This window comes from Microcebus murinus, chromosome 2, assembly GCF_040939455.1.
Source record: "Microcebus murinus isolate Inina chromosome 2, M.murinus_Inina_mat1.0, whole genome shotgun sequence".
Classification (NCBI taxonomy): domain Eukaryota; kingdom Metazoa; phylum Chordata; class Mammalia; order Primates; family Cheirogaleidae; genus Microcebus; species Microcebus murinus.
The window spans coordinates 9,811,198-9,836,923 of record NC_134105.1 but is presented as its reverse complement, the minus strand read 5'-3'; the positions used below and the strand labels follow the sequence as shown (position 1 = coordinate 9,836,923).

At 55.2% G+C, this 25,726-nt stretch overlaps 2 protein-coding genes across 9 annotated transcripts in view; one reads left to right on the top strand and one right to left on the bottom strand.

Moving 5' to 3' along the window:
• ZBTB17 (zinc finger and BTB domain containing 17) overlaps nt 1–13,920 on the top strand; it is a 32,807-nt gene extending 18,887 nt beyond the window's left edge. Inside the window, exons 2-16 of one of the 5 annotated variants that reach the window (XM_075994364.1) lie at nt 460–545; nt 6,491–6,697; nt 7,468–7,656; nt 8,281–8,421; nt 8,793–8,918; nt 9,400–9,641; nt 9,729–9,871; nt 9,967–10,267; nt 10,683–10,770; nt 10,864–10,980; nt 11,070–11,190; nt 11,391–11,521; nt 11,837–12,073; nt 12,180–12,269; nt 12,350–13,920. In XM_075994364.1, coding sequence (XP_075850479.1) covers nt 460–545; nt 6,491–6,697; nt 7,468–7,656; nt 8,281–8,421; nt 8,793–8,918; nt 9,400–9,641; nt 9,729–9,871; nt 9,967–10,267; nt 10,683–10,770; nt 10,864–10,980; nt 11,070–11,190; nt 11,391–11,521; nt 11,837–12,073; nt 12,180–12,269; nt 12,350–12,633 — 2,503 coding nt within the window. In that variant the 3' untranslated portion in view covers nt 12,634–13,920. Of the gene's footprint in view, nt 1–459; nt 546–6,220; nt 6,374–6,490; nt 6,698–7,467; nt 7,657–8,280; nt 8,422–8,792; nt 8,919–9,399; nt 9,642–9,728; nt 9,872–9,966; nt 10,268–10,682; nt 10,771–10,863; nt 10,981–11,069; nt 11,191–11,390; nt 11,522–11,836; nt 12,074–12,179; nt 12,270–12,349 lie in introns of those variants that run through there. The other 4 variants (XM_075994369.1, XM_075994368.1, XM_075994372.1 and 1 more) reach the window with 4 other exon arrangements.
• A 28-nt stretch (nt 13,921–13,948) lies between these two features.
• The window catches only part of SPEN (spen family transcriptional repressor), an 87,275-nt gene continuing 75,497 nt past the window's right edge, over nt 13,949–25,726 (bottom strand). For all 4 annotated transcript variants that reach the window (XM_012763054.3, XM_075994357.1, XM_075994359.1 and 1 more), the window contains 5 exons: nt 17,365–25,525; nt 16,409–16,921; nt 16,042–16,236; nt 15,576–15,734; nt 13,949–15,119 (listed from right to left, as the gene is read on the bottom strand). In XM_012763054.3, the coding sequence (XP_012618508.2) occupies nt 14,988–15,119; nt 15,576–15,734; nt 16,042–16,236; nt 16,409–16,921; nt 17,365–25,525 (9,160 nt within the window). In that variant the 3' untranslated portion in view covers nt 13,949–14,987. The remainder of the gene's footprint in view (nt 15,120–15,575; nt 15,735–16,041; nt 16,237–16,408; nt 16,922–17,364; nt 25,526–25,726) is intronic.

The following is a 25,726-nucleotide window of genomic DNA, read 5'->3' as shown; positions in this document are numbered from 1 at the left end:
CCAGATGGTGCACATCACACTCATCATGTATGTGCGTGCCCATCCCCTCCTCCCCCCTCCCATCTGCCCGACACCCAAAGAGAAACACAATCTTTTTTTTTTCAATATTTTTCATTTTTCTTTTTTAAATTTTTTTTCTATTTGCCAATCTAGCTTCTACTGGCTCTGAGTAGAGAAACACAATCTTAATACAAGAAGAGTGTTTGCTGGGCAAAGAAGAAAGTGACAGCAGGGCTGGTCTCTGATCTTTGCTTCTCTGCCATGTAGCCATCAAAGGGACAGGTTCTCCAACCGGGGTGGGTGGTGGGGTTCGGCAGGTTTCACACTCACAAGGCTGGCCTGGCGTGAGCTGCCTTCTTGGGCCTGATTTATTTATGTATGTTGAGATGCCTGTATTTCTAGAAAATCAGGAACGCTGAGCAACTGGAAGCCAAATGATGATCTCTCACCTGCCCTCAGGTTCCTCAAGATACCCAGACAAGAGATTGCTGTGCTCACGTGGAGGCCCAGGGCTGTGCTCACGTGGAGGCCCAGGCCTGGGCGCGGTATGTCAGGGAGCCGGGGCCTGTTTGTGAAGACCAGCATCTCCTAGTGGTGGGCCAGTTGTTTTCCCAGCTTAATGGTTTCCCTCTCTGTGGCAGTTTGGAAACCTGCCTGCAGCTTAGTGCTTGCTAATAACCTGGGTAATATTTCACGTTTGACAGGTGCCCATTTGACTGTAACATGGAGCTTTGCTCTGTGGGGCCACTTAGTGCCCTGGGCAGGCACTTCAGCCTTCACCCGGGAGCACCCTTGGGGCTTAACAGAACAGTTGTTCGATACAAAGTGCCGGCCCGATCAAGAAAATAGCTCTGAGTGGCTTTTTGCTCAGTGCCCCCTCCATTCAGCCCTCCCGCTCTTCATGCTAATTGTGCTCTGGGATTTTTCCAGAGTGCGTTTAGGAGGAATAATGGGTTATGATTACAACTTCGTAACAAGGTCAAGTCACCAAATAGTTTTTGAATGCACTCTAGGTACCCAGCATGAAATGATGTGTAGAAATCATCTGATAAGGTCTTTGGCCTAAAAAAAAAACCCTGTAATCTACATCTGCACTTCCTAATGACAGTTTTTTGCATATTTAACCACGTGCTCGGCGCTGCACAGGGCCTTCACATACATTATTTAATTTATTTTACTTTATTTTTATTGATCTGAATGAAGATGAATATTTAATACTGTAACAGATCTGGGAAGTAGTACCGTTAGCCCCGTCTGCAGTGGAGAAGCTGTGCTGGAGGTGGCTGGCTCGTAGGTGGCGGAAGCTGGAGTCAGTCCACGGTGTTGATCTGCCTCCTGAATCCCTGTGTCTTGAAGACGGCGATGTGGACTTGGTGTTGGGGTGGCGACGCTCCTAGTTGTTAGGTGATTGGGCGGTGTTAGGCCTGGCACTGTGTTGCTTGGCATGTTGAAAAGACTGTAAGTGCCATTTTGTTGTTATGGGGGGGAATCTGTTGAATCGAGCAGAGTGGATTTCGCAGCCCAAGGAGAAACCTTTCCTACACAGCAAGGATGCTTTGGAACTGAAGGACAGACGTGATGGATTATGTTTTCTGTGGCCAGCCCTTCTGAATCCTGCCCACGTGAGCCTTTGCGGCTCTTTTAGCTCTGCCAAACCGGGGCTAAAATAGCCGCATGCTGCTGTTCCAGGCCATGGGCCTCAGGACAGCTCTGGCGAGAGTAGCCAGGAGCATGGTTGGAAATGACCCATCTTTGCACATGCATTCCACACCATGACCAGATTGAGTCTGACACCTTTATGTCACTTTTTACTTATTAAAAATTTTGTTACATTTTGAACTGTCTCCATACCAAAGTATATGAAATGTACACCTTTAGTTTAAATAGTAAGTCCAGGTGCACCCTGAGAAGAAGAAGAATCCTCCCAGGACCTCAGAAGGCCCTGACTGCCCTCCACCACCATCCCAAGTCTTTTGGTTAGTAATTTCCTTTGCTGTGTGGTTTCACCATCTGTCTCAGTTCTCTCTAGCTGTTAGCAGACACCCCAGAATTTAGTGGCTTAAGCCACACATGATTCAGTATTTCTCACAATTTTGTGGGTTGATTGGGCATTTGTTTGCCCCCCAGGGTGTTGGTTGAAGCTGTTCATGTGACAGCATGCAGCTGGGCTGGTGGTCCCAGCAAGCGTCCCTGTCATGCAGAACCTTGGTGCCATCAGCTGGGCACCTCTGCTCTTCTCCACGTGCCTCGCCACGTTGCTGTCTGCCCTGGAGCCTCTCGATGCGTTGCTCTCTCAAACGGGGGAGCCTGGGCTCCCCAGAGTGTACGGCTGGATTGCAAAGGAGTCAGGGTGGAATCTTCAGGCAGCTTTAGGTCCAGGTCAGGAACTGGTGCGGTCCCTGCATCCTGGTGAGCAGGCAGCGGTGGGGAGGGGAGGAATTGACGGGCCCCACACCATCCTCGTGCATTTGCCGAGCTGTGCCTGTCTGGACTCGTACTGCAAGTGCTCCTCAAGGCCTCACTTATTCCCCAGTGAATTCCTTGTGAGACAGGCCAGGGCCGTGTGTCCAGCCAGGCTGCTGGTCATCAGGAGAGCATCCCAGCTCTCATACCTGAGGGCAAGGATAAAAACTGGGCAACTGGAGGTGTCACAGGGAAGGTGCCTGATTGCGGTCAGGACTTCGTGTGGGAAAGTCAGCTCGGTGTCTGGGCAGGCCATGTGCCATTTGGGGGCTTCATTTTCTGCATCTGAAATGAGGACTCTGGGCTCGATGGGCTCTCTGGTCTGGTTCTGTTTGCATTTTCTGTGGTTCTGAGATTTTATGGTCTTTCTTAGAAGTAGCTTTGACTAGTGCTCAGTCAAGGAAGATGAGGCAGAGATGGAGGAATCCCCACTGTGTGCTTGAGTGAAGGGCGCCACGTCCTGGGGTCCGGCAGGAGCACTGTTTCATCACTCCCTGGGCCAGCATGCCAGGTGGTGGTGAGAGTGGGCTGGCTGTCGGTCCTGTAACCGTGGGTAAATCTCCCCAGGCAGCACCCCTTAGCGTGCACCCAGGACAGGGTGCTCCTGAGATGTGTATAGCCCCTCAGCTTCCTCATTCTCGGCTCTTCCTATACCTGTCCAAGCCTGGCTATCCTGCTGGGTTCCTATTGCTGGTGGGTACATAAAAGAGGAAATAGGACACAGGCTGGTGATCATTCTAGAGCATTTCTTGTGGGTTTGGATGTGGCGGGTTGCCCAGTTTTAACTCTGCCCCTCTGAGGGAGTGACGAGCAAGTGTGCCTTGGGGAGAGGGGCTGCCTAGCAGCCAGCTGGGGAGGCAGAGCTCCCAGCCTCCGAGCTCCACCTGCCAGGATGGCAGCAAGGGTGGGGTTCAGCTGTAAAGTCCACAGCGACAATGCAGTTCTGTGGATGACGCCATTTAGTACTGGGCAGCCCACTTCTCCCTATAGGCTGCTCTCTCAGTCTCTAGGGGTGTTCAGATTGTGCTGGTGGCCCTTAAGTGGCCACTTTGCTTTTCCCCCCTCCCTAGCTCCTGTCCTCCCCTCCTCCCCTTACTTTCCCCATCTTCACTTCTTCCTTCTCCCTGTTTATCCTCTCTCCTATTTTCTCTATTTTCTTTCTTTGATTTTATTAGGACAGATGCCTTTTAGGTGCATTTCTCTGTTGGAGCAGCCTCAGAGGCCTCTGGTTCTCCTCCTAACACCCACATGTGGGAGGAGCCACCCCTGGGCGGGCAGCTCGGACCGGAAGAGCGAGGTTGGCAGGGATGGAAGACGTTGCTCGTGGGCATGCAGCTGCACTCTCCCGAGTGTGGGGTGGAGGTGCTGGGCCACCATGCACCCTGTCCCCAGCCTTTTTTGGTCTTCTGGAGCCCAAGGCCTTGGGGCGTGAGAGCACCTAGGAGAGCTCTGTGCTGGGCTGTGCTGTCCTTCCCTGGAAGCTCTAGGGTCTGTGGCTCATGGCAGCCTTGGGCTCCAGACAAGGCAGATTGATCACCTGGCCTTTGAGCTGGCCCCCTCCATCCTATTGGCTAGGAGTCTCTTCTCAAGTTTACTTTCCTGGCAAGTCAGATCGTTTTCCTGCTGGAAGGTTCTGCTTTTGGCCGGCTCCAGCCAGGGGGGCCTGGGAACAACTGTGCTGCCAGGGTGCAGGGTGTGGGTTCAGCTTAAGCTCCTCTGGTTGTTTCAGGGCCTGGGAGACACTCCCACCCAGCTCAGATATCAGGGCTGCTCCTGGTGAAGGGGAGGGGAGGGTTTGGGGCTTGAACATTCCAAAGGGCTCATTCCAGAGCCGATTGAGGATTTTGCCCTAGAGGAGCCCTGGTCTTCCCGCCCTTTCTGCACTTGGGAGATCGTCTACTTGGCGCTCCTGAGGGCCCACAGGGTGGCAGGGGATTGAGGCGGGGCTGGCCCACCACACACCTGTCTGTTCACATGACCTTTTCCACAGCAGAGAGAAGGTGGATTTGGCCTAGGCCTGTTCTTGGTCCTGCCCTTTGTTTCTTTTATACCTTGCCTGGCGTGTATACCCTTCAGGTCCCAGGCCCAGGTGCCCTGGCGTGAGTGCTTAACCCACGGACTGGATGTTGGTTTCCCTCCAGAAAACTGCGCTGCTCAGAAACTGTGCAGCCAAGGTTCTCCCTCGCGTTTCTTCAAGTCACAGATGGGAACTTGCTTTTTCCAGGGATTGAAGACCTTAGAGAAAGATGCCTTTATGGGGTGTGGCCTGTGTCGTAGCAGTCTTTGCTCTGGGCAGTTCTGTGCTGCCGCCACTGTCCCGGCTCTGGAGCAGGCCTTTCAGCAGACAGGGCCCTGTGGCACTTTACCTCTTGAGCAGGGCTGGCCTCTGGCTCCCCCGCCTTCCCTTGCACTCAAGAGCTCTAGCCACAGGCATCTGTGAAAATAACTGAGGGGCTGAGAAGTAGCTGCTCTGGGAGCTTGTTTGTGGACGTGTGGAGGAACGGAGTTTCTGGGTCTGTGGCAGCAGCAACTCTGAACTCACGCCCAGAGGCTGGCATGCTGTCGCTCACGGCCTGTCGCCACTGCCATGGGCCCCCAGCTCAGCAAATACACATTCCCACTTGTGAAAAGTTTCTAGACATCACAGGGTGGCTGGACTTGGCGTCCTCCAAGGCTAACCTGTGTTGGCGTGAGGGGGCGTGGCTTTCATCGTGGCTTATCCCAGCCCGACAGCCATACATGGTCACTGCGGCTCCGAGCTGCAGCGCTGCAGTGGTGACTCACCCCCGGGAGGCTGATGTAACAGGGGAGCAGCCAGAGCCAGGGAGGAGCTGCTGAAACCTGGGGGTGCAGAGCCCTAGGTGTCCCTTTCCCCTGCCCAGAAGCAGCCGGGGCAGCTCGGTGTGTGCCCAGGCCTCAGGGAAGAGTTCCAAACATGGTTCCAGAGTTGCTGGCAGAGAACCACTGCCGCTTACCAGATTCTGGGTGGGGCGGGACAGCCTTGCCTGTTGGCTCTGTATAATACGGTCTCAGACAGCAGGTGTTGGCTTTTATTTTGAAACATTCCAAAATTGGTTCTTTCTAGAAAGGATGGCCTGTTTATTTTCGCTAGAAAATTGCTGATCTTGAGACTTATTCTGGAGTGGTGCTGGTGGGAGGGGAAGCTGGTTTAGATACTTATTTAGTCATGGCTTGTGCAGTTCATGACTATTTGGCACCAGGCCATGGAATTTTTCTGAGCATTTTCACTTGAGACAGTTGTGGGATTTCCAGGCATTAAGTGAGGGCCTTGACAGAGAAACTGTGGCCAGCCCAGCAGCTCTTGGGATCAGGATCAGAGTTAACCATTTCTCTAGGGACAGCCACTAGGACAGAGGTTTTCTGGAGGCAGAGGACTTCCCAGCGTTATCTAGCTCCTCGAGCCCATGAAACAGAACAGAGAGAGAGACCTGCACTTTGGCGGGGGAGGAAGGAACTTGCACAGAGCCTGTGGGTGCAGCAGGAGGCGGCCAAGTTCTGAAACCTGGATGATAAAACATCCACCTTGTCTTCACCTGCCCATGACAGAATGAAAAAAACAAGAAAATAGAAAGGTTTTCTTAAAGCCAGCTGTGTCCAATTGAAACATCTGTCCTTTATTCTGAGATTGTCATGTGTTCTTTTGTAAAAAAAAATGTTAAACTCAACATGTCTTTTCTTTTTTTTTTTTTTTCATCCAGGCTTTCTGACCAGACATGTCTTTTCTTTTTTTGAAATGAAGACAGTAATCAGTGCTTTATGTTTGCTTTTTTGACTTTTTCATGTCATTACCTGACTAGATAGAAAGGTGGCTGTTTGTATTGGTGCCTTGACGCTTTCTGGTTTGGGGAACTTCTCCTGGCCAGTAAACCCAGGAATCAGGGAGCTGCAGGTCAGTTTTGGCTTGCAGGGGTGTCTGGAGTTACCTGCCCTTTTGAGGCAGAAATGCCTCTCTCCCGCATTTCCCACCTGTCTCTGTGCTAACACAAGGCCCTTTGGCTCTCCGCAGCCATGGACTTTCCCCAGCACAGCCAGCACGTCTTGGAGCAGCTGAACCAGCAGCGGCAGCTGGGGCTTCTCTGTGACTGCACCTTTGTGGTGGACGGTGTTGACTTTAAGGCCCATAAAGCGGTGCTGGCAGCCTGCAGCGAGTACTTCAAGATGCTCTTTGTGGACCAGAAGGACGTGGTGCACCTGGACATCAGTAACGCGGCAGGTACCCCTTCGGGGCCAGGGCGAGCTTGTTAAGGGCCAGAAGCCGTAGGGTGTGCTCAGGCCATAGGGTTGTGTGACAGGGAGTGGACCAGGGAGGAGAAGACTGGCAGGAAGGGCTCAATGATAAGCTCTAGGCCACAGTGAACTTGTCAGGAGGGACAGAGAGCCGGCAGGCCCCTGGCCTCTTCTCATGTCTGGGTCAGTTCTACAGCCCTACCCCAGTGCTGACCAGAAGTGGGGAGCAATGATTGGTGATGGAGATGGCCAGGGAAGGGCTAGGAGTAGTGTCAGGAAGGCCTGGTCCTGGATTCGGGCTTCCAGGACAGAGTGGCATGCCATGCCACAAGAAGGACATGCAAGCTGGTATAGATGCGGAAACCAAGACCCAAGGGGGTCAGATGAGTGGTTTGGGAGCCAGTCGAATAGAGTTGGTAGCAGAGCCCTAGTGAAAGCCAGTGCTAACACAGTGGGGTTGGAGTGTCCTTCACTGGTGAAGTGTAGTGGCTGGGTAGAGGGTGTGCAGGACAGGTGTTCGCACCCCCATCTTTGGTACAAGGCTGGCATTCACACCCTCAGTGGGTGTACTTCATTTCAGAGGCTGATGGCTGGGCTGAGAACCCACAGATTGCCCGCCTCTCCCCCAGCACGGGAGGCGCGGAGGCTGTCACTCAGCTTTTTCTGAATTCCTGGGTCCTGCTGCTGAGTGGCGTGGGGCAGGCTGCCGGTGCTGGGCCCTGGTGTGGTCTGTGATGGCTGTCCCGTCCTCGGCAGGCCTGGGGCAGGTGCTGGAGTTTATGTACACGGCCAAGCTGAGCCTGAGCCCTGAGAATGTGGATGATGTGCTGGCCGTGGCCAGCTTCCTCCATATGCAGGACATCATCACAGCCTGCCAGGCCCTCAAGACACTCGCTGAGCCAGCCACCAGCCCTGGGGGAAATGTGGAGGCCTTGGCCATGGAAGGTAAGCTGATTGGCAGGCCATTCCTGAGCAGGTGGCCAGAGACCTCTGCCTTTGATGGGGGCTCTGCCTCACTGGGTCTCAGTTGCCTTGTCTGTCCCTGTCTCGTGCTGGGGTGCTCATGAGGGTCAGCCACAGCCAGGTATGAAGACAGCCCCTCTGCCTGCCCGCTTCCTGCCTTTCCCCAGCAGAGGACCAGGAGCCGTGCTTGGGGTTCAGCGCCTTCGCACATGAGCAGGTCTCCTTCCAAACCTGCCTGCAGCTCTGTTCTCCAAGCCCTTCTTGCACCCCCCTCCACCTCTTCAGAAAGCCCTCAGACACTGCTGTGGGCTGGAGTCCTTGTACACTTTCACAGGCCCATGTCCCTCCCTTCCCAGCACTGACCTTACTGCACGTGTGGAGCCTGTCTCCCCTGCGCACCCTGCGGAAGCGGCGCCCTCACTGCTGTGTTCCCAGCGCCCCTGGCAGCCTGGCACGGAGTGGGCGCCTTGTGAAGAATTAACAAACAGTTACTTAGATGTATCCCCAGGGAAGATCTGGAAGAGTTAGCAACTTCTGAGCCACCTCACCCCTCCAAATGGTGGGCACTTGATGGGAAATGGCAGGTCTGTCTTATTCCATCTCCAGGAGGGGACAAGAGAGCCAAAGAGGAGAGGGCTGCTGCCACCATGCTGAGCAGGCTGGACCAAGTGGGGAGCAGTCCACCCACAGGCCCAGGCAGGGAGCTCAAAGAGGAGCGAGGTGGCCAGGCCGAGAGTGCAGCCCCCGGTGAGTTGTGATGCTGAGGACCCGCTGGCTGCCCTGGAGGGGGCAGGGGCAGCAGGAAACCAGAATACCTGTCCCATCACCTGCCAGCAGCCTGGGCCCAGGGCAGTGAGGGCTGCCTCGGGGGGAGGTAGCACAGGCACCTGTACTTTTTGAGCTCATGTTACCCAGAAAGGTGCATTGTTTGTTCTGTTCCATAGGGTCAGGGGGGTTCTGTTCCAGCCAGAGCAGGGACACCAGCAGCTTGAGCTTAGGTGTGCTGGGGCCTCCCTTCCTGGGCCACAGCCACCACCAGGGGCCTGGTCCAGCAGAGCGATCTGGCCCCAGACAGAGGGTCCCAACTCAGCCTCCGGTATATTCCCATCCTATCCCAGGTGCGGAGCAGACGGAGAAGGCCGATGCCCCCAGGGAGCCGCTGCCTGTGGAGCTCAAGCCAGACCCCACGAGCAGCATGGCTGCCGCAGAAGCAGAGGCCGCGTTATCAGAGAGCTCGGAGCAAGGTACTTGCCCAGCCAGGGCCAGCTGGGCTCCCACCCGGACCTCCCTCTCCTCCTGCCTCCAGCTGACCCCACTCAGAGCCACCATTCACTTCAGCTTTTGGACAGACTTCATCTTCTCTTGTCCTGGAATCTCGAGATCGATTCCTTAGTTGAACGTCCTGGCCACGTTTCTATTAGCACACAAGTGTCCCATAGCTGTGAGCTTCTGCTCCTTCCCAGCTCTGAGCACTGTGCAGGGCGAGCCTTGCTGCCCACAGCACCCCCGAGTGGGACAGGGCACACACCTGCACCCTCCAAGCAGCAGATACCCAGGTCACAGACCTTCAGGTGCTTTTTGTGGCCGATGCTGGGGATCATTTACTTGTCATTCCCAGACGGTGCCAGAGCCCGGGGGCTCACGCAGAGGAAAAGGCGTGTGTGGAGGCACGAGATACGGCCCCCCCACCCTCCCAGCGCCTCAGCGCCCGCCTTCTCTTCTCAGAAATGGAGGTGGAGCCAGCCAGGAAGGGAGAAGAGGAGCTGGAGGAGGAGGGCACAGAGCCTGCTGAGGTCAAGCAGGAGGGGCCGCAGCTGGAGAATGGCGAGACCCCCGAAGAGAACGAAGAGTCGGCGGGTACAGACTCTGGGCAGGAGCTCGGTGCAGAGGCCCGGAGCCTGCGCTCAGGCACCTACGGCGACCGCACAGAGTCCAAGGCCTACGGCTCTGTCATCCACAAGTGCGAGGTGCGGGCTGTGGCGAGCCAGCCCTCCCCCTCCCTGGCCTCCCTGCTCCCGCAGCCCCTCACGCACCCCCTCCCTGCTTGCCCGCAGGACTGTGGGAAGGAGTTCACGCACACGGGGAACTTCAAGCGCCACATCCGCATCCACACAGGCGAGAAGCCCTTCTCGTGCCGGGAGTGCAGCAAGGCCTTCTCTGACCCGGCCGCGTGCAAGGCCCATGAGAAGACGCATAGGTACCGCCCCGGGCCAGCCCCCTCGCCCCTGGCCCTGGCCCCGGCCCCCTGCGCCCTGCGAGCCCTCCTCTCCCTGTCACCCTCTGACCATGCAGCCCACTGAAGCCGTATGGCTGCGAGGAGTGTGGCAAGAGCTACCGGCTCATCAGCCTGCTGAACTTGCACAAGAAGCGGCACTCGGGCGAGGCGCGCTACCGCTGCGAGGACTGTGGCAAGCTCTTCACCACCTCGGGCAACCTCAAGCGCCACCAGCTGGTTCACAGTGGGGAGAAGCCCTACCAGTGCGACTACTGCAGCCGTTCCTTCTCCGACCCCACCTCCAAGATGCGCCACCTGGAGACCCATGACACTGACAAGGAGCACAAGTGCCCACACTGCGACAAGAAGTTCAACCAGGTGTGCGGATGCCTCCTGGAGCCAGCATCCAGGAGCCCCTGCCCCTGGTGGCCATAGCCCTGACACATGCCATGTGGAGTGGGAAGACACAGCTGTCCTCCTGAAGCTCCCTCCTGATGGCACCTAGGGGACACAGCGCTAGTGGGGAGCAGCCACTGTGTCTGTGGAAAGTGACTCTCTCTGGGGTCGGTTCCTAACCACTTGGCAGAGGCAACTGGGAGGGCAGGCTGAGGCAGGCTAGGCTGTGGGTGGTTTTACCTTTGTCTGCTGGGATCTGGAATAGTCCACTGGCCCGAGGAGAGAGGGAGCTATCCAGGGTCCCCGGGAGGCCTGAGTGTTGATCGTTTTCTGGTGGGAGGGCTGGTAAGGGGCCAGGGCTGAGTGAAGGGCCCTGCTGACCCCTGCCTGGGCACAGGTGGGGAACCTGAAGGCCCACCTGAAGATCCACATCGCGGACGGGCCCCTCAAGTGCCGGGAGTGCGGGAAGCAGTTCACCACCTCAGGTAGGGCCAGGGCTGCCCTGGCTGTCCTCAAACCCCTGCTCCTCGGCCACCTGGTGGTGCCCCATGCCAGGCCTGCCCTTGCTCTCACCACAGGGAACCTCAAGCGGCACCTGCGGATCCACAGCGGGGAGAAGCCGTACGTGTGCATCCACTGCCAGCGGCAGTTTGCCGACCCTGGCGCTCTGCAGCGGCACGTCCGCATCCACACTGGTGGGTGTCAGCCTGGCGCTGCCACGGGCTGGGAGGGAGCAGGGTGGAGGGGAGTGGGCGCCAACGCCTTCTCCTGCCCCCTTCCCCAGGCGAGAAGCCGTGCCAGTGCGTGATGTGCGGCAAGGCCTTCACCCAGGCCAGCTCCCTCATCGCCCACGTGCGCCAGCACACCGGGGAGAAGCCCTACGTCTGCGAGCGCTGCGGCAAGAGGTCCTGCCCACCCCCAGGGTGCTGTCGGGTTCCAGGCACTCTGCAGTGAGGGGGTCAGAAAACAAATTGGGGGCTCGGTTGGGACCTTGGCAGACTGCTGCCCAAGCCCATGCTCTGGCCAGGGTCTGGTTCAGTGTAGATGAGGCAGGAGGCCCAGGCCCGGGCAGTTCCATGCGAGCCCCTCTCTTGCCGCCCCACAGATTTGTCCAGTCCAGCCAGCTGGCAAATCACATTCGCCACCATGACAACATCCGCCCACACAAGTGCAGCGTGTGCAGCAAGGCCTTTGTGAACGTGGGGGACCTCTCCAAGCACATCATCATCCACACGGGTGAGCCTGTGCCCCCTGCCCGCACCTGTCCCTTCCCAGCCCCTGCTCTCAGGTGGGGGTGCAGCGGGGAGGGCAGTGCCCCCAGACCACAGCCTTGGGTGCTGGCACTTGCTGCAGGTGGCTTTGAAGGCAGTTCACTTGAAAAGAGGACCCCATTTTCTTAGAGCTTCCAGGGTGCCAGTGCCACTAGGGGTGTCTGCGCAGTGCTGGCATCTATCTTAAAGCACTTTTCTTACTGGAAAAGACAGGGCTGCTGGGCAAGCTGGAGGCATTGAGGTCCTCCCACCCCCACCCCTACTGCCCCTTCCCCCAAAGGCAGGAGAGAACCTTGCCTCCCCCCAGGAGAGAAGCCTTACCTGTGTGACAAGTGTGGTCGTGGCTTCAACCGGGTAGACAACCTGCGTTCCCACGTGAAGACTGTGCACCAGGGCAAGGCAGGCATCAAGATCCTGGAGCCTGAGGAGGGTGGTGAGGTCAGCGTGGTCACCGTGGACGACATGGTCACGCTGGCCACTGAGGCCCTGGCAGCCACGGCTGTCACTCAGCTCACAGGTGCGGGCTGCGGGCAGCAGAGGGAAGCCCGGCAGGTTGCCTCTGGGTGGCAGCTATGGGGCAGGTGCTGTGGCCTTCGCCTTAGGCCCTGTGATTGTGCCCACAGTGGTACCAGTAGGGGCTGCGGTGACAGCTGACGAGACAGAAGTACTTAAAGCCGAGATCAGCAAAGCTGTGAAGCAAGTGCAGGAAGAAGGTGAGAGGGGCCACCCAGGGTGTGAATGCTGGTGGACCCCAGGGTCCTTCCCACCCTGACCACAGCCCCCACCTCCACAGACCCCAACACTCACATCCTCTATGCCTGTGACTCCTGTGGGGACAAGTTCCTGGACGCCAACAGCCTGGCTCAGCACGTGCGAATCCATACGGCCCAGGCACTGGTCATGTTCCAGACGGACGCGGACTTCTACCAGCAGTACGGGCCAGGCAGCACGTGGCCGGCCGGGCAGGTGCTGCAGGCTGGGGAGCTGGTCTTCCGCCCTCGGGACGGGGCCGAGGGCCAGCCCGCACTGGCAGAGACGCCCCCCACAGCTCCTGAATGTCCACCACCTGCGGAGTGAGTGGGCAGCCCTTCTCCTGACTGCTTATTTAAAGATGGACGGCATCCTGGAACTGAGAAGGGTGGCCCCATTCCCTAGAGAGAATAAATTTGATTATTTTCTAATGCTGCCTTTAGGTCCCTGTGGGCGGGGGGAGCTGGCAGCTATGGCTGATGCAACAGAAGTACTGTACTACTAAGGGACTGGCCTCCTGAGAAAGCTGTCCCTTCTGCCGAATGGGACTGGAACTGCAGGACCTGTCTCGAGCCAGGCTGGCTGCTTTGCCCTGAGTTGGGCTGTGGGTGGCACTTGGGCCCAGGAGACCACAGCACCATGTGCCCCATCTCATCCAGTCTCCTGCTTCGAGGCTGCTCATTTGTTCCACTTTAGGACCCAGCCTCCCCTCTGCCCCTGGGGAGTGCAGTTCCTTCTGCTCCCAGCAGGGGCCACAGCTGCTTACCAGGGCCAGGCAACCCAGAGAGAGCTTTGTCCCCTTCTGCCCAGGCCACTTTTGCCATGCCCGGCCCAGGGGTCCTTTCAGCCAGAGCAGCAAGGTAGGCAGAGCAGAGGGCTGGGCCCAAGCCAGCAGCTCAGTTCTGATGGGCCCAGAGAGCAGGAGGGCTCCACACTTGCTTTACCAGTAACCCCGGTCTGAGGACGGAGGCCAAGTCAGTGCCATCTTTCGGGAGCATTCACTTGCACTGCATCAGTGGAGTCTCTACCACCAGGCCAGGGCCCTGGAGGGACAGGAAGGAGCAGCTGGAAGCTTCACTGGGGAGCAGGGAGCACAGCAGGCAGGGCTGGTGGAGCAGCGTCCTCACTCCTGTCAGAGATGCCTCTCGGCCCCTTCTCCACAGTTCACCCCCAGCAGCTGTGATCCCTCGTTCAGAGGGGACTTACCATCTTCCTACACCAAAAGTATAGGCCGTTTGTAGCAGCCCCGTCGGTACTGTGAGGGAGACCACCAACTCTAGCCCCATGCCCCCGTTCCCATCGCAATCCACAGCTTGTCAAGGAGCCAGCTGCAGGCATCCTTGTCTGGAAGCAGAAACAGGATTCACTGAGCCCGAGGAGCTCAGCTGCTGTGTCTGAGTGCCTTCCACACTACCTAAGAACCAATCGGGACCTTGAAGTTTCATAGATACTTACCCAACACTAAAAGATGGTTAAGTTCAGCACCCCTGACAAATCTCTTCTGCACAAGGTGAACGGGTACTTGGGAAGACTGAGAGGCAGAGAGGAAGCAGGTCCCACATAAAGACTTGAGGGAAGGACCCAAAAGTGGGATGAGGGTAAGCTGTTCCCCACCCAAGTAACAATCACATTCACACTTGACGTGTTTTGTATTTTTTAATAAAGTTTGTAATCCAATGGACACACAAAACAAAACTGCGCTGAGAAAAACAGTTTCATAAATTAATAAGTGTTAGGAAGTTGGGGGAGAGGTCAAGGTAACAGGAAGAGGGATTAGCCAGTCTTTTTATACAGGTGCTGTGTGACACTTCCACATCGCGGGAGCGGGGCCCGTGCTGTATTGAAGCGCATTTATACAAATGAGTGGCAATACAAAGTCTGAGTATGAAAATAAGATTTTTCTCTGAAAACACATTTTTGGCACAGATTAAAAAAAATGTATGTCAGGGGAATTTGATTTTTTAAGTCAGTATTATATATATTTATATATATTATATATTTATATATACACACATCCCAAGTTCTGCATTATCCCACCAAGAAAGAAAATCCTTCTGTCTGCTCTTTTTCAATTGTAAACTGTACATCCCGGTGAATCAAAGACGGTGGCAGCAGGAGAATTCAGAAAGATGATGCGTCCAAGTGAGCAAGGGAAAGGGAGGGGTGGGGACAAAAAAACCCAATGAAATGTTCCTTGACCCCAAGGTCTCAGCAGAAGTTAAAGGTCCTTCCTGCATTAGAGTCCGCGATGTGTGTTCACGTACACCAAGATATCCAGAGTGTCACAGCCTGTCTTCACTGTGCAAAAGTCCAAGTCACTAATTTAGTGCAAAGGCAGTTCTGTTTTCTTGTTTCTTAAAAACAAAAAAAATTCATTCCACTGCCATGTTCCTTTTCTCCAAAAAGAGGAGAGAGAAACCCAGCCCCAGGTGTCTGCGAGTCCGTTGGTTGGTAGTCTGTCCTTGGGCTAAAGCGTCATGTAAACATACAAGGTAGCAGCACCACTGCCCAGAGAAGTCTGTCCGACTGAGCCGGGCAGGCAGGAGAGCAAGAGGCTGGCTGTCTGGCAGTGGAGTCTGTCCCCTTCAGCAGCTTCTTCCTCCGCGTGGCTGGGTGGTCCTGTGTTTATTTTTGCTGCAGAGCCTCGGGAAAGTACACTGAGGTGGGGACCATTCAGTGGCTCACACAGAGGCAATGACAATCATGAGGTGGGGAGAAATGTTGGAGATGCTGGCAAGGAGATCTGGGGCCAGACGGGACAGGTGACTCTCAGAAAACTCGCAGGGCGGGAAGATCTGCAGCACATAGGCGGGCTGGAGATGGGGACGAGAGAGCAAAGTGGGACCCTCTGTCTTCACAGCACCCGCCCCACATTCCATTTCCAACAAGGCCCCGCAGAAGCCCAATGCAGAAAGCCAGGCCAATCTGCCCCGACCAGTGAATATCTCCACAACTATGTCCACCAGAAGACACTTAGCAGGTGTCAGAAAACTATGAACATGAACCCCTGGGGCCTTCATCATTAAACTCAAGGAAAGCCTCTTGCTCTCAGCGGTTCCCTTGGTTCTCCCCAGAATGCGCAGTGGCGGCCCCTCCCACGTGCTCTGCTGGCTTCTCCTGTCCAAAATACCTTTTGGCCATCTCCTTTGAGAAACTCCTAGACTATTCTAGTTGGCACCAGCCAACTAGTCAGCCTGCCTGCCCGCAACCAGCCCCATCTGTGCGTGCATGTGCAGAGAAGGATCTGGGAAGGGCAGAGGACAACCAACCTGATTGGAGCCAGGGTTGGGGACATTGATGATCCCTGCTGCCTGCTTGGCCTGCAGGTAGGTGATGAAGGCGGCCTTGAGGGACTCAGTCTGGCTCACAACGTCCTCTTGGTCACGGCCACATGGCAGAGCCAGCAGCAGACAGTAATCTGTCTCCACCTGGGGCAGAAGCAGCCATCAGTGATCAGGGGCCTCCTAGCCAAACGACAGCCCATGTCCAGCCCAGGGTAGCAAGTCCAGAGAAACTCCTACCTCTGAGATGACTTTAAAGTCTACTCTTTATTGAATGAAAAAAAGCCTTGTTTCTGGGTCTGGAGGCATTTTTACACTTGCAAATGGAAACACAATGTGCCCATGTCAAGAATATCACTTCTGTGTTTGTTCCATGCATGACAGGCCAAGGAGAGAGGATGGCGGGGGCCACCTAGGCCTTCCCTCCCTGTTGCCCACCTGGGCCGAGTCTTACCGTCATCCTTCGGGCAACCCCTTCCAGCTGTGAGGCCTCCAGCCGCATCCTCTGGGCGATCCTCAGCGGGGGTCCTCCTTCAGAAAGTGGTAGGGACCGATGGGCCAGAACATTGTTGCCGGAGACGAAGTGGAGCTGCACAGCAGCTGTGTCATTCTTGAGGGCCAGGAGGCCCTGCCACACGATGGGGTACTTCTGCTCCCAGGAAAACAAACAGGAAGTGAGCACGTGGCTGGAGAGCCGAGCCATGCTGCACATGGCCCTAGGCAGCAGCTTGCTGGTCTAGGTCAACTGGGGAAATCTTAGGACATTTTTAACACACCACAAAACTTGGGGCACAGGTGGGGCACCCCCTGCCCATGCTTACCTTCAGAAGCTGAACCATATCCACAGGTCTCTGAGAAGTCAAGTGTGGAGATACATCTTGTTTGGGGGTTGGCTGGGCTTCCGTGTGCGGCAGAGCCAGTCCTGGTGGGGTGCTGGGGCCCGAGGTTGTGGGGACAAACAACGGCTGCTTTGGAGCAGCCTGAGCAGGAAGAGGGGCTGGGAGGTCAGGCTTCATGGACACAGACACAGGGGAGGGGTAGGAAGTCTGGCCTGTTTCCACCTGCGCCCTCTGAACCTGTGTGAGAGGCTCAGGGGGCCTGTTTGCAGGGCCAGCTGGGAGGCGAGGCTGCTCTGTGCCTCCTGTCTGGGTCCCCTTTGCCTCCTGTGAGACTTGAGGCATCTTGCTGCTCGGTGGCTGGCCAGGCTGGCTGAGCTGGGAGGGTGGGCAGGATGGCGCAGATGGGGCAGGCTGTGTAGACTGCACGGGCGGGGCAGGCTGTATGGACTGCGAGGGCTGAGCAGGCTGCAAGGGCTCACCTTCAGGAGGAGGTCCCTGGGGTTGGGAGGAACGCAAAAAGTGATGTGGTCAATTGTGTACCTGCCCCTGCCCCCAACAAATGACCCGAAGGCCACAGGGTCAGATGTGAGGCATCTCTAAGTGAAGCCCACGGAGGGAGCCTGATCAACAGTGCTGCTCTTAGGAGTTCAGGTAAGAAGTCACCTGGTACCTCCCTCCCCACCCCTGTGAGCAGGAGTCACCACACCCACCATTCCCTCGGAGAGCTCCTCCCACATCCGGAGGTCTCTGATGTGATCTGATCCTTTCACCCCAAAGGCTCCTCTTTAAACCCACAAAAAGACAAACATATTTTAGGGGCTATTCACCCACTCATTACACTTCAACCCCTTTCTCTGACTGAAAGGCTGGTCTTTGCTTAAAAGCCCGCCAAGGCCCCGGCGTGTGTCGACGGACAGGGGAGACCCCAGCGCTCTCACCTGCGCAGGAGTCTTGGTCCGGGCGGGCAGGCCGATGGAGGAAGCGGCCGGAAACTGAGTGTGCGTCAGCTGAGCCGGGGCATGGTAGGTGCGGATGTCGCCGTACCTGTACTCTTGGAACAGCTCCCCACTGGAGTGCACGATCTGCACCCCATGGGTCACCACCACAGGGGGGGTCAGAGGCAGCCCCTGGAGCTGGTTGCTGGGGGTAACTGTGAGGATACGGGCCTCACTGTGAGGGGCAGGGGCAGCTTTGGCATCTGATGTCTTCGTGGCTTCTTTCCCTGGCTGCGGAGGGGCCTTGCTGGCCGGCGGCACCTTCACCACCCCATCTGCTGTCCGGGGCTGCTCGCTGACAGCCGTCACATGCGGATGCACCATGATCCGCACGTCCCGGGGCACGGTGTACGGGTGCAGCCGGTACTCAGACTGCATGACCAGCACCTCCGACTGCACAGGGGCTGCGGCTCGGGCAACAGGGAGGTGGTAATGCACTTCCTCCTCAGGAGGGTGCTGGGAGGCCAGCGCAGGCACCCCCGCTGTGGCTGGCTGGGGGGTGCCAGCCCGCTGCGGCGCCCTGACCTCTATCTGCTGGGGCTGCAAGGGGGCCCGAGGAGAGTGAAGCGTCTCTGGCCGGATGCTGTAGGTGATGCTGGGCAGCGTGGGTGTGTTCATTCTCACTTCGCCCTGGGACAAGTGGCTCAGAGACACAGTCTGGGTGATACTATGTGGTGGCATGATGACAGACTGCTCTGGGTGTATGCTGGAAATGAACTGAGGCACTGGGATGCCTGCAGCCAGCATGACTGTGGCGTTGGTTGACAATGCCGTCGACGTGGTGCTGCTGGGGTGGCTCGCCCTCGGGAATGGGGCCGGTGCGGGGCCGCTGGGCCGAGGAGCATGTGCGTCTGGCTTTGTGGCTGCCAAGTGGGAGACGGTTCGCTCTGTCGGGGTGCTGGGCCCGGAGGCGACATGGTTCACGTCTGCAGGCAGTTTGCTGGGCAGAGCAGGAGGGTGGTGGGGTGTGAGAGTGGACCCCAGGTTAGCCGGCTGGAGGACCTTGGTCTCAATTTTGAGGGTGACAGGGTCAGCGAGCTTTTTATTCGTGGTCACTATGCTTGGGGTGAGGACCAGCTGGTTGTGAACCAACACTGGGGGTGTGTTGATGCCCTGGGTGAGAACCTTCACGGTGCCACCCTGAGTGACAGGTGTGGACACCGAGAGGTGAATGGGCTCAGGCTTCTCCAAGGACGGGCGGTCGGCCTTCACAGAAGAAATCACGGGGGACGCGTTATACGTCTGGGCAGTCAGTACCAGTGTGGAATGGGTGGCCACGTTTGCATAGCCTGCAGGGGCCTGGGGGCCTTTGGGTGGAGGCTGTGATGGCGTGACAGAATCGGGTTTGACCTGGGACTTGGACACTGACTGCTGAAATTCAATGTCCATCGCGCTGGCTGGGGGGATCTGGCTGATCTTCGCGCTGATCCTCTGTGGGCCTTCGGTCTTCTGCCCAGAGTAGCTCAGGAGCACAACGCCCTCTGAAGTGTTCACGCGCAGCCCCGTGCCAGAGCCGGCATCTGCCGGCCGATCGTCAATCACAGACATAGAGCCTGGATGGAACCGGCTGTTCTCGTTGGTGCTCGATCTCTGTTTGCACTTTGCCGATGGCGCGATCACTGGGCCTCCCATAGTCACTGCACCTGTTGTGGCAGTCACACCACCAGATGTGGCAACTGCACCTGCTGTGACTGTCACTGCACTTGCAGTGGCATTCACTGTGCCTGCTGCAGCATTGACTGTGCCAGTGGCAGCATTCACCACCCCTGTGGCTGCGTTCACCGTGCCCACCGTGGCATTCACTGGGGTAGTGAGAACGTTCACCGGCCCCGTGAGCACATTCACGGGCCCCTTCAGGACGTTCACGGGCCCAGCAGGGGTGCTCACCAAGCCTTTCAGCGTGGCCACTGAGCCCTTCACGGGGCCCTTCAGGGCATTGACTGGGACCAGGGAGACGTTCACCAGGCCAGTCAGGGCGCTCACCAGGCCGGTCAGGGTCTGAGGAGCTGGTTTTGCCAGGGTTATCTTCTGCGAGTTCTCCAAATCAATGCTGACAGGCATTCGACTAATCACAGAAGTAATTTTGGGAGCAATGACTGGAGCCACCTTTTCTTTGTCAGTAGCTGCTGGAACCTCTGGGGCTTGTATGTCAGAGGCATTTGTAACTGGAGCTGTTTTTTCCTCTAAAAGAGGCTTTTTAGATTCAACTGGAGGGGGGGGTGCCTCATGCAGGCAAGGGGCAGCACTGACAGGCTCTGCAATGGCCGTGGTGACACTGGTGGAAGTGACACCTGGTGCAGACACATACTTGGGATCCATGAGAATCTTCCTGAGTGTGCTAGAGCTGGTGTCTACGTCAGAGGCCTTTGTGTCTGGGGGAAGAGCTGGAGAAGGGGTAGACCGAGCCCGGGGCTCCTCCTGCCTTGTGATCCACTCTGTCACCTTAGTAGGGGGGGTCTGGTGTGGGATGCCACCAGAGGTGACAGGGGGCGGGAGCTTTGCTGCAGTTACAGAAGGAAGCATGGGTGTGGGCAAGCTGGGGTCGCTGGGCGGGGTCACTGGATCACTCTCGATGACTGAGTGCACCTTGAACCTGGCTTGAGAGTCACCATCTACCGGAGCTGGCTGCGAGGGAGGGGGCAGGTCCGGGAGCACACACACTTTGGTTGGAGTCTTTTCTTCAACACTGCTTTCCTGGGACACATCGTCTGTACATAGAGCCTTGCCTGGATCAGGAGCACAAGACGGCGGCGAAGGGGAACGCGGTTTTTCACTCTGCTTTTCTTCCTGTGGAGGTTCTGGGGGTTGCACCATGGTCCCCTCACTTGCAGCAGGACTCTTGCTTTGAGCCTGGTCAGATTCTGAGACATGGGTCTCCACAGGGGGCGCCGCTTTCTTGTTCGTGTTGCGTTTGCGGCGTGACCGCGTTGTCTTCTGGCGCCCTTTGTCTTTCCGAACAAGAGCAACGTCTGCTTCTTTGGACCCTTTGGCTTCCTGCACTGACTGAGGGGTTTCACTGCTATTCCCTCTGGCTTCCTTGGCATCTGCTGGGCCTGATGAGGGAACAGGGGCACTGACTGGTGGCCCAGAAGATTCTGTAGCAGCCTCCGTTTCCAAGAGGCCAGACACGGCCTTGCCGGTCTCGGGTTCCATTCCTCCCTCGGGAGGCCGCAGCACTCGTGCGTGGGGCTGCGTGTCTGTCTGAGACTCTGCCGGAAAAGGTGCAGGGGCTGGGAAGTTTTCTGGCTCCCCTCCAGAAATGTCATTGATGATGGAGCCAATGGCTGCAGCCAGCTCTGTTTCACTTGCTTGGTGTGCAGGCTTGTCCCTGTCCTCGGTGGCAAGGCCCTCTGCTCCATCTGCAGCGGCCGCCTTGTAGGCTGCATTGGCGGAGGTTTCCGTGAGCTTCTCGATGTTCTCCACAGCCTGCTCCAGCTCCATCTGCTTGGATAACCGGGTGGCTTCTGGGGACAGCTGAGAGGCAGGCGCATCTTCCTTCTGTGCTTCCTTGTCTGGATCAACTGGATCACTTTTCAACTGGGATGATGAGCCACCTTCCTTTTGGGGACACTCGCTTTTCTCGGGGGAGACTGCCACAACCACGGCTTCCTTCTCCCCTGCCTGTCCCGCTGCCCCGGCAGCCTCCCTGAGGCTGACAGCAGTACCCACATTCTCCAGACTTGCAGATTTGTCCACTGCTGATCTCGAGTTTCGAGATCTTCCTCTCTTTGACTTGGAGGGTTTCTCGGGGGCTGGCTTTTTCTCCACTACTGCAGCAGGGGCGGTCACAGGGGGATGCTTGTCTGTGCCAGCTTCTTTGCTGTCTCGTTTCTGCTGGCTCCCTGCCGCCTCCTCCCCAGCCTTAGCTGCCGTGTGACTCTCTCTCCCACCAACTTGGGGGCCCGTCTCAGTGGTGGCCTCAGGACGTGCAGCATCAACCTTTGGTTCATTTTTCCCCTTTTTCCCCTGGGGACCACCAGTGGCTGTGTTCTTTTGAGATCGGGGGGATCGCCACCCCTCGGCTGGCTTGACTGTTTCTGTGGCCTCTTTGCCCTCGTTCTCATCCTCTTCATCAGCGCGACGCCGTGTTTTCGGAGGCCTTCCCCTCCGAGGGGTGGTGGGAGCTGCCGCAGCCTCCTGAAGCTCTCGCTCCAACCTCTTTCGGGTCACTCTCAGTTGCTCCACAGGCTCTTTGACTGGAGAGCGTCTCTCGTGGTCGGCCATGGTCGCATAAACACTCCTTACGTTCCGGCGCCTGGTTCGGCTGAGAGGCAAACTCGGTTCGGGGTGTTCAGGGTCCACGGCTGAGTTTTTAGAAGCAGTCCTCGTAATCTTCTCTGCCTCCATCTTCAACTCTAAAAGCTTCTGTGCTTCTCCCCGAGGAGAATTGGACCTCTTTAGCTTCTCCCGGTCTATCCTCTCACTCTTCCTTGTGACGGGCTTCTCCACGACACTTGCTGCAGCTGCTTGAACTGGGGTCTTGGAACGCTTACTTTTGTTGGGCTTTTTATCTTTTGTAGTAACTGGAGGATCGACTTCTAGCTGTTCAGAAGCTTGAGGCTGAACCTCAGGGGCAATGTCAGCTTTCTGATGTGCAGTAGGCTCTGCGTCAGCAGCTGGGTCCAGCTTTTCAGCTTGTGGCTCATTGGCTTCCTCAGGCTTTTGAGTTGGTTTAGAAGGTGGTTGGGTGCTGTCAGGTTCTGGGTCTACACTGCTCTCTGCCTGGGAAAACGAGGCCCCAGGAGTTGGAGGCTTGGCATCTAGATAAGGCAGCTGGTTACCTGATGAACCTTCTTCAACAGCTGAAGGGGCCGTGGCAGCATCTTTACTGGTGTCCACTCCTGGGGGCAGGTCTACTTGCTCGGGCTGTTCCGCGGGGGCAGCAGCCAGTTCAGTTGCCGGCTTTGCTTCTTCCGAGACGGCAGCCAGCTCCACGGTCCTCTCTTCTGTTACTGGAGGCACCTCTGCTGTTTTGTCACTAGTTGTCTTCTCCAGTGCGGATGACGCTGAGTCTGGAGTTACAGCTGTGACACTAGGAGGCCCAACTGAAGGTGGCGTTTTCAGTTCTGACTCTTTATTCTCAGAAGCAGATTCCGGGGTCTTAGGATGATTCTCTATATCTTCCTGTTTCTCAACCTCTTTGGGTTTTTGGTCCTTTTCCTTTTCTTTCTGTTGCATTCGTGTGAGTTCCATAAATCTGCTATGGAATAGAACTACTGGCTCTTGAATTAACTCAGCTGTGCTGTTTGCTCCGTCAGATGTCTGCCTACCATATAATCTACCAGAAATGAAGTCCGAGTCTTCATCTTTTCTCTCTAAATGCTGTAGTCGCTTGGAATCCTGCTCAAAGATTGAGCTGTGCAAGAAACGAGAAGCAAATAACTCTTGCCTCTCCTGCTCTTCTTCCTTGTGATCATCTTTTTTATCATCCAGTTTCCCTTCAGAATCAGTCCTGATTTTCTTCTTTTTCATGTACCAGGAAGGAATAGGTCTTGGAGCAGAGTCGACCTTTTCTTTATCTTTGTTGTTCCGAAAATTAGCAAATCGGGAGTCCCAGTCAAGAAAAGACCAATTTTCTTCTCGAGATGAAGAGAGGGATTTAGCTCTTTCAAGCAAAGCTTTAGTGTCTGGTGTGATTGTCTTATCCAATGCAAATGAATAAAATTTGTTCCTTTCTAAAGAACTAGAGAGTCTTTCATCTCGCTCACGTAGTTTATCTTCTCTGTCCCTCAATAAAAAAGACAATCGGGAACTTTCAAATAAAGCAGAGGCTCTTGGTGAGTGGGATTTGTGTTCACCATCTTCATCAGAATCAGAAGGCACCTCCCCAGGCTCCAGATCTCGTACAGACCTTTTCCGAAGGCTGTCTCTCTTAATTATGCTGTTTGGGAAACTCACGTCAAATCTGCTGGCATCCTGTTTCATTTGAGAGTCCCAACGATTCAGTTCATCTTCAGAATTCAAGACAGACAGCTTTATTTTGGCAATGTCTGCCATCTGTTCTCTCCTACTGGAATCATAAGGATTAAATTTTAAAGACTCTTCCCTGACTGTTATGTTAGAATAGGGGAGACCTTTTTCATCTACTTTAGGAGACCCTTTTACTGACATTAGCCTAGGGGAGCCTATGGGATCATCATCTTCATGGAAGGAACCGTGTCGGATACTAGGGGAACAACCAGTCCTTTCAGAATCTTCACTGATCTGGCGTGAACTTCTGTAATTCCTCTCTCTCTTGGTGCAGATATCAAAATCAACATGATCCATCCTTTTCTTTTTGCTGGGAGGCGAGTCATCGGTGACATCTTGAGGGGGTTTGCCTACCTCGTGAACAAGGCTACGTCTTTCATATTCATCTACATCCTTTTTAGGACTGCCAAACTTCTCAGACTTGGCTATTTCCATCTCCATCTGCTGTTTTCTACGACTCTGCTCCATTTGTTTTCGGTAACTCTGTGTGTGATCAATGTCAATGCCAATTTTTTCTTCAGTATTTACTGAATGTGATTTCTCTTGGCCTGATTTATGTTCAGGTGTTTCATCACGAAGACTGCAATAGTTTTTCCTAACATCCTCTCTCTCTGATCCTTGATCATCTAATAACTGTAGCTGCTTGAGCTGTGGTTTTGAGTGAATGAGTTTTTTTGACTGGATTTCTTGATTTTCCACAGATTCACCTACTGGCTCTCCCAGTCTTGTGTGTAGGTCTGTGCTGGGCCTTGAGCCAGAACCAACAGGAAGACTGGTAAGCTCCTGACAGTCTTTGGGGCTGGGGACAGCATTTAGTCTGTCCAGTTTGATTTTTTTGGATTCTCTTTTAAGAATTTCTTTCCTCACAGGCTTTCTTTCAGACTCTCCTTCCCTCAGCAGGATGACATCTCTAGACGGTATGTCAGGCTGTTTTTTTAAAAGCACCCGAGCATCCTCCATCTCTGGACTGCTTTTCTTGACTTCTGGTTTTTGCCTGTCTGCTTTCAAATTGGAATCTGCAAAACGCCTTTTCCTTGCTTCCAGCTTCTCCAGATCCACAGCACTCACCCCATCGGCAGGCTGCTCGGGTTTCAGGTGCTTCCTGGTTTTAAGCCTGCTGTCCTTGTCTACTACTTCAATGTGGCTTGAAAGCACCTTTTCCTTTGGCACTTTCATTCTAACAGATTCCAGTTTAGACGAGTCAGACTTTGCAGACTCAGTCTGAGAGGCCTGAAGTTTCTGATCCAGGGCAGAAGACTTGACAGCATCGCTGTCAAGCTTGGCTTTCAGCTTTTCCACAGGAGCGTGGTCGATGACCTTTCCCTCTTTTTCTTTCACTCGAGTCAAAACCACACAAGGCATGAGTTCCAGGCGGTTTTTTGCTATTCCTTCTTTGTCAGCTTTCTCTCTGCTCAGTTTATTAGAACTCCTTGGCTTTTCGGGGCTCTGTTCTCTTTCGTTTTCTTGATCTGTTTCTGAAGACTGAGAACTAGGGGAGTGAATTTTTCCTTTTCGTTTCTGCTTTTCAGTTTTGTCCTTTTCCACTTTTTCCTTCCGTATTAAGCGTCTCTCTCTCTCCACTCTCTCAGGATCAAAAGTTCGTTCTTTTTCTGTCTTTTCATTTTTGGTATAGCGCTCCAGACGAGATTTGTCAAGTTTATCATACCTGGGAGGAGAGAGTGAGCTGCAGCTGCCACTCCGGTCTGAAGACCGGCTGTAAAGCCTCCTCTCGGAATCACTGGGCAGCCTCTCTGAATGGGAGGGAGACGCGCCGGGACTCTGCGGACGGCGCAGGTGCACCGGACTCTGACTTCGTTCAATTGGCCTCCTCTCATGGTCTCGGTCCCGGTCAGACTCAAACCTTTCGCGTTCTCTTTCTCGCTCCCTTTGCCTGTAACTATATTCCCGAATATCTTGTTCATAAGGATCATTCCTGTAATCCCTGTATTCCCGAGGATCATCGTAATAGCGTGATTCATAGTAGTCTCCTTGGTAAGTTTCCCATTCTGAATAAAATTCTCGTCCTCGAGCTGGATAGTCGCGCCTGGAATCCTCAGGATACGTGCCCGGAGTCCGAACATTCTCATAGTATGTACGATCCTGGTTATAGTCGTAGGATCCTCTTCGTTCCTCTCTGCCAAAAAATAAAAGACCTTAGTAGTTCTTTTGTTTCCTCATCACTTATGCATTATATCATGTATGTGAAATTAGAAAGTCCTGTTTCTAAACATTTCTGACATTATTTCATCATTTGTTAACAGATTAAATTGCAGCAACTGTCCTATATAGTAGCCACTAGCCACATGTGGCTACTGAGTGCCTGAAATCTGAAATC